General features: G+C 37.9%; 1 protein-coding gene across 1 annotated transcript in view; it reads left to right on the top strand.

Moving 5' to 3' along the window:
- The window catches only part of cacna1db (calcium channel, voltage-dependent, L type, alpha 1D subunit, b), a 114,464-nt gene that overhangs the window by 1,433 nt on the left and 94,163 nt on the right, over positions 1-18,868 (top strand). The window contains 2 exon segments of the mRNA XM_037774181.1: positions 2,141-2,612; positions 3,362-3,467. Of these exon segments, the coding sequence (XP_037630109.1) occupies positions 2,141-2,612; positions 3,362-3,467 (578 nt within the window).

The raw sequence follows: 18,868 nt of genomic DNA, 5'->3' as shown, positions 1-18,868 counted from the left end.
AACAGATCAGAGATTTGGTGGCAACTTTCTATAATCAATAGTTTTTAAATTTCTGCTTTGCTTTGGTGTGTAATTGCCCATTTATTTACACTTTCCACCAGTTGTTCATGAGACACTTCATTCATCTTTCTCTCTGTGTGTCTTTCATTCATTCTTAAGAGTTATGGTGCTTTTAAGATATTCTGATAAAGTGTTTTGGATTTGATCATCTCTTTTAGTTGAAAGACACGTAATGCTGGTTAGCCGTTACAGTATAGTCTCTGCTGTGATTCTGCTGTTGAGCTGCAGTGAACCAAAGTGACTGTGTCAAGGGCACTGTCTTTTTCACTCGTGGTTTGCATCGATTTTAATGACTCTCACTCTCTCTCATTAAGGCAGGCTGTCCTGCTCTCTCTCTCTCTCTCTCTCTCTCTCTCTCTTTCTCTTCCACACTCTTTCAAACCTCGAACCAAGCTTCATCATCTTCTTCTTTGTCTTCTTCTTCTCACTTTTCTGCCCGGGGAACAGTTACATACATTTTCAGCACGTATAAAGTTGTACAAGGCAGAGCTTTAATGTGAAATTACACAGCTTTTATCTGCATTTAAATTACAAAATGAATTGCCAGTCCCTTAATTGAAAGCTCTTATATTTTTTCTAGTTTGCCTAAATGAAATTCAGGCACTTCTCTGCTCACAGAAATTAAAAAACTGTCATTTTAAACTGAATTATAGGCTACCCACATTATGCCTTAAAGGTCCAATATTGTAAAAAGTGAGATTTTCAGGTCTTTATATTATAAAGCAGGTTTAAGTGATATATAAATACTGTGGAAGTATCAAAACACTCAATCCATAGAGAAATACACTGTCTGTTTTCAGAAACTGTGTGTTTGAAAGAAGCCGTTATAGGATTTCTGTCCATTGTGATGTCACAAATCTACAATATTTAGACCATTTCACAGTTTTAAACGTAAACATACTAAATGTGTCTCAGTTTATTTCCTGTTGCAGTGTATGTGAATGACATCCGCTGACGGGAAGTAAACATGGACCCAAGCTGTTTCCTAGCAACGCAATTCCGTTGCCGTTCCGTTGAAATGTACTAAAACGGAGCGTTTCAGACAGAGCATGAATACAGGTATATTCAGACAGACAGGATGAGAAAAATAATGTGTTTTTTGAACATTAAAGCATATCAACATGTTCTAGTATAGAAACCCAAAATACAAGTATGAACCTGAAAATGAACACGATATGTCCTCTTTAACTTGCAGCATGAGCACTCTGTATAGAGAAAGTGAGACTCATCAATGTTTGTTTCTTTGCTTCTCTTTCCCCTTTTGTTGTAAAACAGTACCGGCTGTATAGTTGAGTGTTTGTGCTTGTTGTGTGTTACCTGATATTGTTACTCTTGTTGTGTGATTTATGTTGAGGTTCGTATTTTCTAGTTACTCATTGCTTCCAAAACTACATGAAAAAGTACTGATTGAAGGTGTCATTGCAGAATTTAGGCCGATTGATGAATTCATGATATTGATGACAATATTGTCAGCAGATATCAGCTTATTGCAGATATATCTGTATCAATATATACACTGTATAGTCATGCAAAAAATATTTATTTGAGGTAATGTTTTCATTCCTTAGATAGTCCACATGAGAGCATTTTTATTATTTATTTATAGGATCTTTATCAAAAATGTATAACGCTGTTGATTTTGCTCTTTATGTCGGTGTTCTCATGCAACATTATGACTTGTTATTGCACTTTATTTGAACTCTTCTTGAAATAATTTCGTCCCCCTTGTTTGGAAAGTCCTTTATAATTATTACCGTATTGTTACGTCCCTATAGGCCAACTCTAAAACAATTTATATAACATTAAATCTGTGGTAAATGGCACCTATAATTTTGAGTTTTAAAGCTGCTATGTGTAGAATTTGGTGCCCCAAAGTATCATCATTTGGTGCATCAAAAACAACAAAGTGGCAGAGAGCAATTTACGTAACAATGACTAAGTACAATCAGAAATGCTATACAAAGCTAGTTTCCTGAAATGCACTGACACACAACAGCTGTTGCACGTGAATGTGATGTTTTTGTTCATACTCTCACAATGTATAACCATTTTGTCTTTGTTTCCCACCGTCTCCCTCCAGGGGCACAGTATGCCAGCAACAAAAGGACCACTCCCCCCCCTGACGCCTCAGTTCTCTGGTCGGAAAGCCACACCCGTCTGCACCAGCTCCATCCACCTGAGTCCCTGCAGGCCCCGCCCAGCACCGGCAAGCCCGTCGGCTCCTCTTGCGGCCTCCTCGGGGCCAAAAGTGGCGTTCAGCCCTCCGATGGCACTGGTTCCGGTGTCAGCCCGGTCCTCGCTTGGCATGCCGCCATTAACGCTGCTCGCGAAGCGCAGGGCGGCGATGAGGAAAAGCCTGACATAAGTATACAGCCCCCAGTTTGCACCACTGGATCAGCTCCTGTGGGCTCACTGGCGCAGAGGAAGAGGCAGCAGTACGCCAAAAGCAAAAAGCAGGGAGGGTCTACCAACAGCAGGCCACCCAGAGCTCTGTTCTGCCTCACCCTCAACAACCCCATCCGAAGGGCCTGCATCAGCCTGGTGGAGTGGAAGTATCCTTTAGCCTTCAGAGGCTCTGCTTGGATGGATGGATAGCAGATGCTCGGGTGTCTGCATGGATTAGGCTTGTTTCTATGGATAGATTGCTTCATAGCTTAGAGGGTGGATGGTTGGGAGTTTAATGAATGAATGTGTCTTTAAATGAACTTAATCTGCCAGTAAAATAATGGACCATAACTTTATTGTTATAATGGAAACAGCCTGTAGGCTGCAAGTGCTGAACTTTAAATACATAGACGGTAGCTTTGTGCGAAAGATTAAATTAAATGTTAGATGATCAGTTGGGTTAATAGATGATTTCATGAGATAGTTTGATTGATTAATGAATGAATGAATTAGTAAATTAATAAATAATGGAACCCTTTGACTTTTTATTAATTTATATATTTTTTCTTTATTAGCTGAATTTTTATATTTTTTAAGAATCTGCCGCAGGCTTTAAGCCTTCTCTGATTGTTATCAAGTGCTTTAATTGCATTATTATATTACTTAGGTGTGTTATTTTATTTAATAACTCACTAGTTTCTCTACCACAGTGAGAAAGATAAGGAAAATAAGGAGACTATTGACAAAATGCAAGGTTTCACCGAAAATATACACAATGTAAATAAGCACAACTTAATCAACTTAAATGTATGAAGCTCTGCTATGTCTAAGGATTCACTAACTTCCCAAACCCTGATATTATTGTATATATTTATAATGAGACAACTGTGATCCTTAACAGTTTTCTTTTTTCCAGACCATTTGATATCTTTATACTGCTGTCTATTTTTGCCAACTGTGTGGCCTTAGCCATCTACATCCCCTTCCCCGGAGACGACTCCAACTCTACCAACCAAGAACTGGTGAGTGGCGCTGGGAAATACACAAACAAGGCTTTGGGATGTAATGGATAAACGGGGATTTGCTGACATATATTGTACATCCCTCATTTCACACTACTGCTATATATACATATTAGTGGTGCAACAGTTCAACAAGCCCACGGTTTTTGAAACAACCGTTTCCAATGTGTGTGTTGATATTAATTAATGATATTTCCATAATATATGAAGCTGAAACACAGATTTTATACATGAAATATGCAGTCTACTTAATGGTCAAGTAGGTCTATGTTCAGATAATTGCCTCTTCTATGTCTCTGGCACTTCATCAAATAATTAGTAGGCCTGTATTTAATAGAGGTGCAATGGTTCAACAAGCCCAGGGTTCGGTTTGTACGTCATTGAATGGTTTGTTTTTTTACAGTTCGGTTTTGCACCCTAGTGTATATCCGAGTTGTTGTAAAATGTCCATGACAGCAGGATATACTGTGTGATGGCGTATTAGAGAGATTTCAAGGGTTTGGTTTAGGGGTAACACGTTTGCCAAAAATGTGTGTTAAGCTGAATGGGATTGTGAAAAGACAAAAAAAACACATTGTGATAATGTTTTGGGGCTTTTTCATAACCTGAAATATCTGTATGCGTATAATACATACACATTAAAAGCAGTGGAAATAGGGAGATCAGCAAAAATTGAATTTAAAAAAGGTGCCTTTTTATTTTACTGGTGTGAAACAACGTGCACTTATGAGCAGTGAGAACAGGCTTGGTTTTGCACGTCATCGCCACAGCACTCAAATTTGTTTGAATAAAAGAGATGGCGTCATATATTCTTACTTAACCCTAGTGGTATCAAGCCATGCAGACAGTTTAGTTTTTTCCCACATGCTCCGTGCTGCTCGCTGCTCATGCCTCCGTTTGTCATCAGATGACACACAAAGGCTAGACACAACACCTTTGCATGAGTGTGATTGGCTTGACGTGTCGGTTGCGTCAGAGGGCTTTCCCGACAATATTTTGATGGATGTGTCGGGTTTCATTGTTAAATTGACACACACAATTCCTGGTGCGCACACACATACACACACACACCACACACACCCAGCGGGTCATCCCTCTGTGTGTCACAGCAGATCCCCGTGGAGTGAGAGGTGAGAAGACAGAGAGGCAGCGAGAGATGAAAAGCAGTTTGTTTGCCTGCCTCCATAATTGCAGTGTAATTTGACATCATTTAACTATTAACAAAATAATAATCATTATCATTGAATACAATGCAATGTATGAATACAACTCAGATTTGATTACGCCTTACACTCAAGTGATGTTCTTGTTGAAATATACAGCAAAGCAATTTAACGACAAGGAAAAAGCCAGTGGCTCTCCAGGGCCAGTTGTTGTAAGAGTAGAGTGCGTAGAGTGTGTGTGTATGAGGGAAGTGAGTGGTGAAGCAAGAGAGAGAGAGAGCGACAGTGATGGGAGCGAGTAACATTATCGACTCCGGCCCAAGCAGGAAAAGTTACCAGAGTTTGGTTTGTCCGTTCTGGGATACTGTAGAAACATGGTGGTGCAACATGTTGGACTCCGTGGAAAGATATATAAACGTCTCATTATAAGCTAACGAAAACACAACAATTCTTATTTTCATGTGATTATGCACTAATGAAAACATACTTATTAATATTTTATTCCATTTCTGCCAATAGATCGCCCTAATTGTTACACACTGTTCCTTTAATTCCCAGCAGAACTCTGACACATTTCAACCAGCGCAAAGGTCTAATCAGCCAGAATAACAGTAAACACCTGTGTGGGCGTGTCTTCAGAATCAGGAACATTTTGCTCATGACTAACTATCTTATGTTGCATTCAGGCAACATTGGCAGAACGGGAAAACCTCCATTGTTCTGACTTCACACATTAATTTCAAAATGTTTTAGCTTTAAAGTCACACCATATAAACACCCTAAATTAGCTATTGTTTTGTTGTGTTACATATTTGTAGAGGTTCAAGTGAAACGAGAAACAAACAAATGGTGTTCAGCTTCTTTCTTAATTAGCTGTAAAGACTAATTTAGGGTTACGATTGGATTTTACTTCAATATAATTGCTAGCAACGGTGACTTTGCAGCTTTTATGCCTCTAGTTTGTTCACACTTGTGTAGCTTTTTTTGTCAAGACGGTCAGAAATTCACAATATCTCCAACTCAGAGTAAAAACTCCAACACTCGTTTTGGCTGCTCGTAATTACAGTCGGAACAATATGACATGAACGCAGCATGTCAGAGACTTCCATCATCCACATGTAGTTTATTAGCTAGGTCAACAGTTTTAGATTCTCTTATTGTTGTTGGGATGGCGTTATGGTCAATAAAATGTGGGTCTTTGTTACGGGGGGCCACTTTTGTTTCAGTCAACGTTGGTTTCTTTTTACCACCATTGTTCCGATTATAACAAAGTAGTAACTTTAACCCCAAAAGGTCGGCTTTGATGTCTTACTCGAGCTAGGAGTTGTATTTGTAGTCAGAAGAAGAGTAGACAGAACAAAGACATATAAATATTGGACCCAGAATTAAGATAAAAAGTATGTACAAGTAAAGCTTGTGCTCTTGTAAATTTGTGGGTTTATTTACTTCACCGAAAATCATTTCACCGCAGATTTTGTTGCAAAAAGAGCAGTATATCATTTTTTGGGTAGTTTAATCCTGCAAGTGTAGCAATGTCCTCAGAAAATTTGTCAAACAGTGCAAACATTAGTTTTTTTCTTTGAGGCTAGCAAGAGACCTTTTTAGCTTCATAGGGGATTGAGTGTGTGTGTGTGTGTGTGTGTGTGTGTGTGTGTGCGTGTGTGTGTGTGTGTTTGTGTTTTATAGTGAGAGACGGACACAGAAATGTAGCATGTTCCCTCAACAGATGGGGTTTATTCAAGCCGTCAAAGTCATCGCTCACTGCACAATGTACAGTATGTGTGTGTGTGTGTGTGTGTGTGTGTGTGTGTTTGTGCAGCTTTTTGCGTCTCAGTAGATAGAAAGTCACATGTCCCGCTGCTCTTTTCTGCCTTCAGAGATGAGACGTCTAACAATATTGTGCTCAAATTCTGCTTAAATTTGAAAAGCTAATGAAGTTTCTGTTATAGAAAATTGTTAAAGGAATGCTCCACTCAAAACCAGTATTTCAAAAGTATTTCTCTTCTCTGTCCGCCATGCTCCAAACATCATATTTAAGCCAAAATGTGCCAAATAAAGTTAAATTCACCACTTCAATGTGCTGCTGTAAGCAAACATAGTTGTGTGTGACTTATTAGAAACTTTAGAAAACATTAACAGCATATATTAGACCATAAGTTTGTTTTTTAAAATCCATTCACGTTCTGGGGAACACAGGTTTTCACCTCAGTAGTATTTCCACAACTGCTGCTTCGTCCTTTTTTAGAGAGCGTGTAGGTGTTGTTTGATCGGCTCCTTCATAGCGAAGGATGGGAAAGAGGAAGAGAAATAGACAACTGGGGGGAGACAGCTCAGCTACGGCAGCTAAGATAAGTCCTCACATGAACTCGCCATGAAAACAAGTAGAAAGCAGTTTTGTTATTTGTTTTCTGGTGTCAACTCTTATGACATTATATTCATACACTTCCCATGATTATTAAGTCAGTTGTGGATTCTGGCGTTTGCTGCTTAGCTAATTAGATTTCATGCTACAACTTTTTATATGTTTTAGAATTAAGTGTATTGGCAACAATCTGGCGGCACGATACGTATCATGATACAGGGGTTACGATTCAATATATTGCGATACTGTTAGCAATACAATATAGGCCCTATTGTGATTTTTTAAAATCAAATTTTAGGAAAACTGTCATAGCATACAGAACATGCACCACCATATGCATAAAATCTGATTAAAAAACGTTTACTTTTTTAATGCAATCAGAACAGTTTGACCTGTATTTGCATTTATCACAGCCCTTGTAACATCCAGCATCATAACACTACTTTGAGAGGGCAAAACATCTTACACCCCTAATTAAACATGAATTGCATATACTTTACTTTACTGAGCTCCCAACTGGTTTACCACACGAAGAACACAATAACTGGAACAATGATTAAAAAAAAAAATGTTCACTGTGTTTGATGACCTTTATGTCTTCATGCTTGATTTTCAAGCTGAGCTGCATGAAGCTTCAGAAAGTAATCTAAATATGTGTGGGATGATTTAGAAAAATGTCTCCAGTAATGTAAATTACATGTGACCTCTAGTTGATAAAACACGACCCATTTCAACCTGCACCCTTTCGAGCCCTTTTGCTAAGCGCCAGTTCTGTCGCTGTGTTCTAGATAATAATTTTAATCATTCATACAAATAGAATATGAGATAACCTGACATATTATTTAAGGATGTTGCTGAACTCGTAAATGTTTTCAGTGAAGAAATGTCAGTGAGATCTGTTCCACCGTCTGTTTGAGTATCTGTTTTATTTTATGTAAGAGAAAGTGTGTGTGTGTGTACGAGTTGTGTGTGTGTGTGTGTGTGTGTGTGTGTGGAGGTTGAAGGATTAAGCTGGGCAGTGGATTAGTCGTCAGTGAATGAGTGGAGGTTGCAGAGAGAGAGAGAGAGAGAGAGAGAGAGAGAGAGAGCGGGAAAGAGAGAGGGATGGATGGAGGATTGGTGGATGGGTGGAGAGAGATGTAGGGCGGGAGCTTACAAGTGGGAGAGTCTATCTATCTATCTATCTATCTATCTATATATATATATATATCAAACAAAAGGAGAGATGCTCTGTGTCAGATTTAGCTACTTTCCATCAGTTGTAAATCTGGAGTCTTTCAAGTTGCACATGACTTGTATTTGAATGCTCCTTGCAAAAAGTTCAACATTTTTATGTTTCAATCGATTTTCACAAAAAATAATTACTAAATCAGATGTTCCGATTCATCAAAAACTTTACAGTTTACAGTTAACATGTAATACAGCTCTGAATAGGATTCCAGTTAAAAGTGGAAAAAGTGGAGCAATAAATGGGGAGAAACCACAGCGGCAACAGAGTTCCCCATTATGCTGCAAAAATACATAAATGAATAAATAAATAAATAAATAAATAAATAAATAAATAAATAAATAAATAAATAAATAAATAAATAAATAATAAATAAATAAAACTACCAAATATTAGTGCAAATGGTATTGATAAAATCAAAAGATAACTTAGAATTTTGCAATATTGGTTTATTTTCCCTTTTATTTTCTTAAATATGTAACATAAATGGAAATTAATTCACACATTTTCAATACAATAAAAAAATAATGTGCCCTAATCTTGTGTTATTCCCTATCACTTTAACATGAAAACAACCACACACAACACAGGAAATAAATATAAACATAGAAGTTGATTTTGACTCCTCATTCATTTGTTATTCTGCACGTGTTTGTGACGTCTCTGTCAGCTCATGTTGTTGTTGCACGCTAGCGTAAGTCATCCCAAATATAACATGCAAGAAGCAATTTGAAATTGATCTCGGCGGCCTGCAGTTTTCTTATTTGTGACCTTTTGTTTTGTGTGTTGCTCCCACTCTGGTGTCATGCTCTCTCCTCATCCTTCCATTACTCTCACATTACTAAATCCGTCTACTTAACTGCCTCAGTCTCGTCCTACGCTTTCCATTCTTGTTTTCCTCTCCGTCTTCTCTCCTCTATTTTCTCTATTTAACTCACCACACCTCTATTTTTTCTCCCCCGCCACCTCCTCTTCCTGTTGCAGAGTGGAGAATGATTAATATCCTATTAAGCCGGTTAGTGATTTAGCAGACTTATGACGGCCCCTTTGACCGCTAGCTGACTAACATACACTGCTGATCATCTCTTTATCCCATCGGAGTCTATATGAATCTGCTGTATGAGTGTAGGAATAAGAGGCGGAGTGCTTGTGTGTGAACAGCTTAAAGGCATGTAAAGTGGACATGCTCAGTCAGGTCAGTGAAAACTGTCTCAGGATGTTCTCATACACTGTTCATAGCTATACCTACAAACAGTAATGCACCGTAGTTTGTACACACCCCACTTCAGTAGTTATTTTAACCCAAACCACGATCTTTTCCTAAACCTAACTAATTAATTTTGTTGCCTAAACCTAACAAAGTTGTTTCCTGTGAAGACGGAAGTTTATTTTGAAAAGACTGTATGCATGTAACAAGCAGAAATTGACACGTGCGTCACTTGCAAAATGCACAAAAAAATGAGGAATAACTTTTCGTGAGATATGATACGAACCGCTGTATGAAGATACGCTGAAACGGGTGGTATTAGACAAAAAAGGCATCATTAATATTGTGATAATCTCTCTATAATAACGGTGAAATATGAACTAAAGTATATAAAATAAAAACATAACATAATTTAAAATAAAATGCACGTTATTCTATTGAGTCATTGTTTTACTAACATCCTTTTGATTTTCAAAATAAAAGATATGTTCTGAGTTAGGGCTGTCATGATATCAGATTTTCACGACACGATTATCTTGGCCAAAACAATTAATGATAACGATATTATCACGATATCTATAGGAAATAATAATAAAAAATCTTTAACTTTGTTTATTGTACGTTTTGTCTCTTTATTGTCTAATGAATTACACTCAAAATACGAGTGTAGGTGGACAAAAAAGAGTCCGTAACCATAACTGTATATATAAAATGATATAAGAGGAGCTGGATAATTTAAACAATATTATCATATGTGTACTATTAACATGATATCAATATTTCATTTTTAAATATCACGGTGACACCCCTATTCTGAGGCATTTTAGATCTCACAAGATTATTATTATTTTTTAATCACAATGAATAATATAATCGTTTTGCTCATATGGACAGACGATATTGACTCATTACTTATAGCTCTATCTGAGCACCTGCTGTATATAGAAACCAGGCATGAAGTGAGGAGAACAGCTGTGATAGTGAGAAAATGTATTGTCGGTGCTAATGGTGCATGTGAGGGACTATTACTTATAATTATAAGCAGACTTGCGCAGAGTATAAGATGAAGTGGTTGTGTATTCATTCTGTCCTCATTGTTGGAGTCCATTTTAACTGCATGTGGGAGAGCGTTCACATGAACAGCATGAGTCAGAGATCAAAGGGTAAATCATCTTTTGGCTCATGCAGGTTTGGATATGAAAGCATGGTAACACAGTCTGCCTGTCTTTTTAATCAGAAAATGATCATTTTCTGATTAAAACTGCACCGGCAGACTCTGTAGCACTGGCTGTACTGGAGTCATGACATCAAGTCAAAGCACACAGCACGAAACATCCACACTTCACCCTCATTTCATTCACTTCACATATAAATGTGATTCTCATAAACCTGCCTGCAAAAATTAAATCTCCATGGTGATTCTTCCAGCCCAATTTCAGCGTTTGCAATTTTGAACAAATTTCAGAGTCCTTGTAGGTTTAAGGTCTGACTGTTTTGTCTCTCAATCGATTATCAAATGAGTCAAGGTCACTGCGGCATATTAAACCTGGATGGTTGTTTTAGCCTTGAATGGATTCATTTTGCAGGAGAAGGTTTTGAAATGTGCTTTTGTCCACTATAATTATGTAGTGCAATTTGAAACAAGCCCAAGAAAAGTACCTCAAAACCGTTCTTCACTGTTCCTGTACCTGCTGTGTTTCATAAGTGAAGTAGCTTTTTTTTAATAATATGAATAAGAATATATGTTTCAGACATGCAGCTTATGTTTATCATCTTGAAAGTGAGGACAAAACAAATGCATTAATAGAGCAGGGCACACGGTGTTGTGATTCTTTTGTCTTCTCCTCACTGTGATTCAGAAACATTTTTTGTTTGAGTTGGTTGTATAACAGCAATCATAAGACCTGAATGCTGTAAGGTGGGCCGGGTAATCCAACACAGCAGTACAGCAGTGAGTTCATTCAGTTCTACTGTATGTGTGAGTGTGTTCATACCAGGGCTGCCCCCCCCTTAGTCGATTAGTCGACTGATCAGTCGTTTTGGTCTTAGTCGATTAAGATTTCTTTACACGTTTTTTATGTTTTTTTCATGCTAAATGACTTACTTCTAAGAAACGTATGAGCACATCTCTGGTAAACAACAGATTTGAAGTTGTGCTTTTGTGTGATTCTTTGCGGAGAAACGCAGTTGATTAAATCAACTAATCGATTAGTCAACTAAATGTTGTGAGTGTTAGTCGACTAAGAATTTCTTTGGTTAAGGCCAGTTCAAACCAAGGTTATAATAGTTTTGAATTAGTTTTTATTTTTTCTTAGTTTTCACTTTTCAATTACATTTAAGTTTAGTTTTAGTTAGTTTTCAGGGTGTGTTTGCTAGTTTTGGTTTAGTTTCAGTTTTAGTTTTACAGTAGTTTTAGTTTGTCCAGGTATAATGTATCAGAAGTACAGTATGTGGCTACATACATATATAATACATGGTTGGAGAACTTAATGGCCATAATATTATATAGACTATATATAATGTTTAGTCTTATTTATTATAGCTAAAAATAAATATAAAACTAAGATGAATTTACATTCACTTTCATTTTATTTATTTTTTTATCAGTTTTTACCCAGGCAATATCATTTCAGTTTAGTTTTTCTTAAAGGTTTAGTTTTTATTTAGTTTCAGTTTACTGACAATATTTTTCACTGCTTATTTTTCATTTTCTTGAAAATATGTTGTTGTTTATGAGTCAGACAGTCAAAGCACAGACTGCATGTTTGTGACCTCAGAGGACGATGCATATGCCCAAACTGCTGTGTGTGTGTGTGTGTGTATGTATGTGTGTTTTTGTGCTTGTGTGCATCTATACATACAGTAAAGTATGACTGTTTATATGCAGAGCTTGTACGCACAGTCTGCACACACTTGTGTATGCGTGCACGTGTTGCAATCATGTATGACGTGTGTGTTTTTATTTTTTGTTGGCGTTTGTGTGACTCTGAGAACAGAATGTCAGGTTGCGTCATTTTTTCTCTCAGTCTGGGATTAAAGGTTTATAGAGGAAGGGAAATGAGAGTCACACTAAGCAGCACACTGCTCCACAAAGCACGTGAGTGCGTGAGTGTGTGTGTGTGTGTGAGTGTGAGTGTGTGTGTGTGGGCGTGTTTTTTTCTTTGCATATGTGTGTTTGTAAAGAAATACAAGGACAGTGAGGGCTGGGAAATAATTTAATATTACGGACCTTTAGTGAAAACATATTGAGATGATCAATATCACCATCACACATTTTACAAAACCCATGGGACTGAACAACGGTTTGATTATTTTACGTGATTCTGCTTACATATTACGTTGTGATACATATTGTAAAAACATTTTATTGTGATGCTGAGTTCAGTCATATTAGTCACAGTATTGCAGTGTTGTAGTACTCCACTTTTTCAAGGTCTTGTCTCGTCTCAGAATCAACCGCAGTTTTACTCGGTCTTGTCTCGGACTCAGACAAAGAAGACTTCGGATTTTATTTCAAGACCACAACTGCGGGGATATCACTAAATTGTTATATACTATATGGCAATAAAAAAAGGTGAATGAAGAGGAAATTTCATTTATTTTCTGTGGGTGTTTTTACAGGAATGTGGATCTTTCAGATTAATTTGAGGAGTGCCTCTGGTTTGCATGTTCCACATTTTATCGTAAGTGTGTCATGCCAACACAGTCTCACAGCAGTTCGTGAAATAGTCACGAAATATTATATATTGGATTTGTGTACATAGACACAAATTTCCCTTTTATTTCATGATGCTCAGCACGACTTTCAACAATGCATTTTTTGTGCGTTTTCCTACGACTGTCCGGCAACATGTGACGCATGTGTCAATTTCCACTCCTGTCTTTTCAAAATAAGACGACCCAGTTAGGTTTAGGAATCGATCGACTTGGTTAGGCTTAGTCAACAAACTACTTAGGTTTAAGAAAAGGACACGGTTTGAGTTTAAAAACACCTGAAGTGCCATAACGTAAGTACGGAAGGTACGTTACAAATGAATCAACTCTGACTCCTAGGAAAAAGTCCTGTGTTTTTGACACACCCGTCCTCCTCCATACGTGGCGTTCGCTGCTCTTTATACTTCCCGGGTTACAATTACGTTATTCATGCTGACCATCACGAAAACAATTGAAATTTGTGTCTATGTAGACGAAACAATACATTCAATTTTGTGACTATTTCACAAAATGCTCTGCGACTGGGCTGGTCATGCAGTGTGGGACTCACACTGGTCTGGTCTTGGTCTTGACTCGTCCTCGGTCTTGTCCTGCTTTGGTCTTGGCATTGACTTGGTTGACTCAATTGACTCAACCCCTCAAGGTCTTGGTCATGACTTGGTCTCGGTTTAGGTGGTCTTGACTACAACTCTGCAGTACTGGGTATCAGCTGTCATTTTAAAGCAGCTAAATAACAAGAGAGAGAAAAAGGGAAGAGAGAAAGAGATCAATTGATTGTATTGGTGATCAGACTAGGGCAGCGTGTGACTGGTTGTTGACCTAGCAAGTTGTCAGCCTCAGGGCAGTATGTTGATACAAACATATACACAGTCAAACACACTATAGATACACATACATTCGCTTCCAATTGTCATTTTGTATGAATTTGTGTCTGCATGTCTCCATCTTTATGTGTATACAGTATGTGTGTGTGTGTGGGTGGGTGTGAGAAATGATGTAGTCGTCTTTATGTGAGCGTGCCGTATGTGAGGTGAAGACCTCTCATTAACAGCCAGGCACAGGAAAGCATGGATGATGTGTGAGCGTGTGTGTGTGTGTGTGTGTGTGTGTGTGTGTGTGTGTGTGTGTTTGTGTGTGTTTGTGGTACATGTTTGGATACTGAGATGGATTTTTATTAAAAGATTGCTCTGGGTGTTGGTGAAGACGGTCACGTCTCACTTGTGAATCGCAAAACTCATAAAATGAACACGTCTCGCTATTCCTGTTATAAAGATATAAAAAAAGAAATTAACACATTCCCAGCTTGTTTTTTTATTCAGGGGTCAATGTTTTATTGTATTATTCAAAGTGTAGTGGCCATTTGTCAGAAAAATCTAAATCAGACTTAATTCAAAGGGCCGCTGATGCACCAATACGCAGACAAAAAAGGCCATTGTCCAGGCAAAGTTTCTGTGTTTCTTATGATTTATTTCTCCACCAATAACTAAGCAAACGAAAGAACAAAGAATTCATGGCTATCGCTGCCTCTCTTGCTCTGGTATAAAAACATAGGCCCACCCAGGTGCATGCTGGTCCAACATCCCAACTCGTCACATACTGACGTTTTGTCATGACCCCTTGGTGTCACTTTTCGATAACAGTAAACACGTGCTTAATGTTGTGTATTAAATAAAATCACTTGCTTAGGTTTAGGCAACAAAACCACATAGTTATGTTTAGGAAAAAACAACATGGTTGGGCTTAAAATTACGTTTTACAGTGAAAATGTGACTTGACATTTTGAACACGGGACACGAACAAACAGCTCAATTTAAAGTGAAAGTGAAACTTAATGCACGGGACACGAACAGCGGTCTCCTGGATGAAAGCCCTGTGTTTGTTGGACCCATCCACCTGCCCTCCTTCCCACCCCATCCTGTGTGTCTCTTTCACTCTCTCTACATCTTCACACCAGTTTCTTGGAGCGTTTACTGTTGCCGCGGATGGGTTTACATTGTAGTTAATCAAAAGCCCGGTGCGTCTCATACTGGCATTAAAGGTGCCTTGTGCGTTGATATCACGCTCTGGGAATGAGAACGGGCTGGCTGGTCCTTTACATACATAGATAACGACAGGTGCCCACAGTGTCACCCAATTCACAAACAAAACAGAATACTAATTACGCTAAAACTGAATATACTAAACAAGAAAGCAATGAAACTAAACAAATAAAGAGAACACTATCAAAACCTGATCTAATTAAAGCAAACAACTAGAATAATAAAAAATATGAACAGTTTCACAAGTGAATTTCAGGTGTAAAATTACACACATTGTGAGAGAGGCTTTTATCCATTATCATCCTACCCAACACAGGCCAAAATCAGAATGAGGAAACATAGTGGTTAATAAACTTATTAATTAAGTCCTCACATTGTTTTTCATCCAGATGTCCACTAAATGGGACTTGGTGTTCCGTTACTTGGAACAACAGGCTGTGTTTTCTACACTGTGATCAGATAACAAGTGCTCACGCTGCCCACGCACTCGCCTTCGACACAAATAGAACAAGTCCTAAAAATGAGTTCATTAAAATTAGGAGGATATGGATATGAGTGGATAATAAAGATGAGACTATATTATGTACAAACACATAACACAGTTTTTTGTTATTACTTTGTTATGGATTATATTGCAATAAATCTATAGGAGACTTTTGATCAACGTCCCAATGTTGGATGGATGGAGACATAAAGGGATGGAGAGTAGGTGGGAGAATGTGAACACGACCATTGTTAATGTTCTTAAAGCTTCATTTTCCCTGTTGGTGAGTGGAGCTCACTCACTTTCCACTGTCAGGGGTGTGTGTGCGTGTGTGTGTGTGTGTGTTTACTGTGCTACCACACCGTGAGCAGGAAAGATGGTTCATGCATGAATCTTGTGTAAATGTACTTGGTAACCCTCCGTGTTGTTAACAAAGGAACTGCAGTATGTTCAAGGTTGTCCTCTATTATATGTGTGTGTGCGTATTTTTGTTAATCCTCAAATATCAATAACAAAACAGAACTTGATGGCTAATTTGTTAAGTCATCAATCAAGTAAAAAATACTGAACATTTTCTTGTTACAGCTTCTGAAATGTGCCAGTGTGCTGCGTTTTTCTCCGTTATAATGAATCTCTGTTTATTGAATGTTGTTGGATTGGATTGAGAAGAGTGTGTATTTTTGTATGTGTGTGTATCAGCAACCGTGTGCCCTGTTGAAGTGTCTGGGAGCAGCACACTAAACTGAATTAATTCACAACCATTTGATGAATTTTGATCATTTTTATTGAGTTGTTAGTAGAAAATATTCAGCAGTTACAGCTCTAAATGAGGAGCTGCTTGACTTCTCTGCTTGACTATAAACAGAAAAAACTTTTCCATTTGATTTTCCAACTCTTTAGATAAAATCTACAATCTGAACGTGTCAAATTGTGCTTTTGTAACTTGTGATGGGTGTTTCTTATTGTGTATTCAGTGTTTGCCTGAAAACAGAGCCATGATGAGGTGCAGAAGTCTAGTTATCTCTCAGAACACTTGAATTACAATATGCTGAAAGGTTATTATGGAATTTTTGCCCAATGATGCCAAAAATATACTGCCTACTGACACTTTAAACTGGAGGTGCCAGTTGTATTATGATGCGTTCATCCTCTATTCAGTAAAATGAGCATTGGGTGAAGGTAAATTGTAACGTTATCATGATATGTTCAAATATACTCTTGTAAAACTTTGGGATAAGCAGGGATTAATAATAAATAGAGAAATTTGAGCTGAAGGTACAGATATCATATGAAACTAGAAAAACCTAAGAAATCCATTGGTACCAACCATGTCATGCTTGTTGCGAAGAATAATGCTCCAAATTTAGTCTAAATTTTGGCGATGAAAAACTGGCATGGCCATTTTCAAAGGGGTCTCTTAATCTCTGAACTCAAGATATGTGAATGAAAATGGGTTCTATGGGTACCCACCAGTCTCCTCTTTACAGTTGAATGTTTTATAATTTTCTAGATTGCATAAATTGATATTTGAATCACTATATCTTTGTGTTTGTGTCACCGTTGAGTAGCCTCTGGACATCTGTGATCATACCGCTCTATTAGAGTGCAGTCCCATCATTGTGAGTCATTTCCTTTCCGCTCTGAGCTGTCACTCCTCTTCATCATTATCATGTGTTAAATATAGACTCTCAGTATAACTACAGCAAACATGCTTACAAATACACGGTCCGCTAAATTCAAACTCTCATTGAAGAAGACTGAAATATTTATTTCAGTGGGTGAGAGCGAAACGCTCACCAGAAAATGCTTTTCTGACGTTTTCCTGTTACACCGCCCGGGGGGGGGGGCAGAATGATATCACTTTTAATGAACAGTAAATTGTGACACACACACACACACACACACACACACACACACACACACACGCCTATTTTTGCTACACCGCAGGGACCAGGGACTGGAAGCAGCCTGATGGGATCCACCCTTTCTGAAGGGTCTAGAGACATGATTTTTGCATCTTCTTGCACTTCCACGCTGATACGATTCTTAACATAGAACTTCACCGCTGTCAAGCTTCTTTTGTTAAGTGCTTCTGGTGAAGCCTTAATACAGGCAACACACTCCGACTTTCTTGGTATCTTACCGGATTCTATGAAAGCCATTAGTGTCTTTTCCACAGCGTGGACCTCCACAAATGACCAACTCTAATCAGGGGTATAGACTAGCAATGTATCAGATTATTCAGTGATCATTAGTCTTACTGTATTAATTTGATCAAATGTGTAATTTCATCAAGAAAGCTGATATTCTGCTTCAAACACCCACATCTCAGACAAAGTGCAATCTCAGTGTAGCTGCACACTTACTCACTATGATCATTTCTAATTAGCTGGGTAAACTATTAGGAGGCTTGTCATATTCTTACCAATTATGTTATCAGTAGTTTTATATGTTTTGGTGTAATTTATGGTGGTGCTGCAGTTTCTCCTCTCTGTCCTCCTGGGAGTGGAGACAGTGAACCAGGTGAAGTGAAAGATAACGTTTTACTTGAGTTAATGACAACTACGCTTGTTACTGTAAGTAAAATAAAAGATTCACAAGTAAAAAGCCAGTAAGAGTACTCTATCAAACCACCAGTTCAACAAGCATAAACATGTAGAAAAGGGATATTTACACCTGCTTTACCCGCATCCATTTGTTTCCAGTGAGATATTATTGAGTTTATATACTTAATTACTATTGCTGCTCTAGAATTCCGTTCTGAGTATATTCTTTTTAAAAATAATATATTTTTTAAAAAGCAGTCCTTTATTAATGAAAAAGTTCAGATAGTATCGGTAAGAATAATAGTATCGATAAAATCCTAACAATACCCATCCCTAGTCAACATTAAAAACTATATTGTATGCTTACATCAAGCAGAGAGTGAGAGTGTGTAGGGAGGTCGGATGAAAGTTCTGGTGGTGATGAGGTCTCCCCATCTTGGTTTGAACTTCCTGAGAGGTAAACACCACAGACAGACACATTTATTAGCATATCTGCAGAACATGAGGTTCACAAGAAGAGCACTACACTACTCACATAATGTGTAATAGGCCCCAGACAGGGCAGAGTCTTTGTATAAAATCATTTATTCTTGAATTTGAGAATCACAGCCCCATCATTATTACCTGGGTTTGGTGTTTTATGTATTCCATGTGCCTG

This window comes from Sebastes umbrosus, chromosome 6 (assembly GCF_015220745.1).
Source record: "Sebastes umbrosus isolate fSebUmb1 chromosome 6, fSebUmb1.pri, whole genome shotgun sequence".
Lineage (NCBI taxonomy): Eukaryota > Metazoa > Chordata > Actinopteri > Perciformes > Sebastidae > Sebastes > Sebastes umbrosus.
Note: the sequence above shows the minus strand (reverse complement) of the source record. Positions and strands in the feature narration are given on the sequence as shown.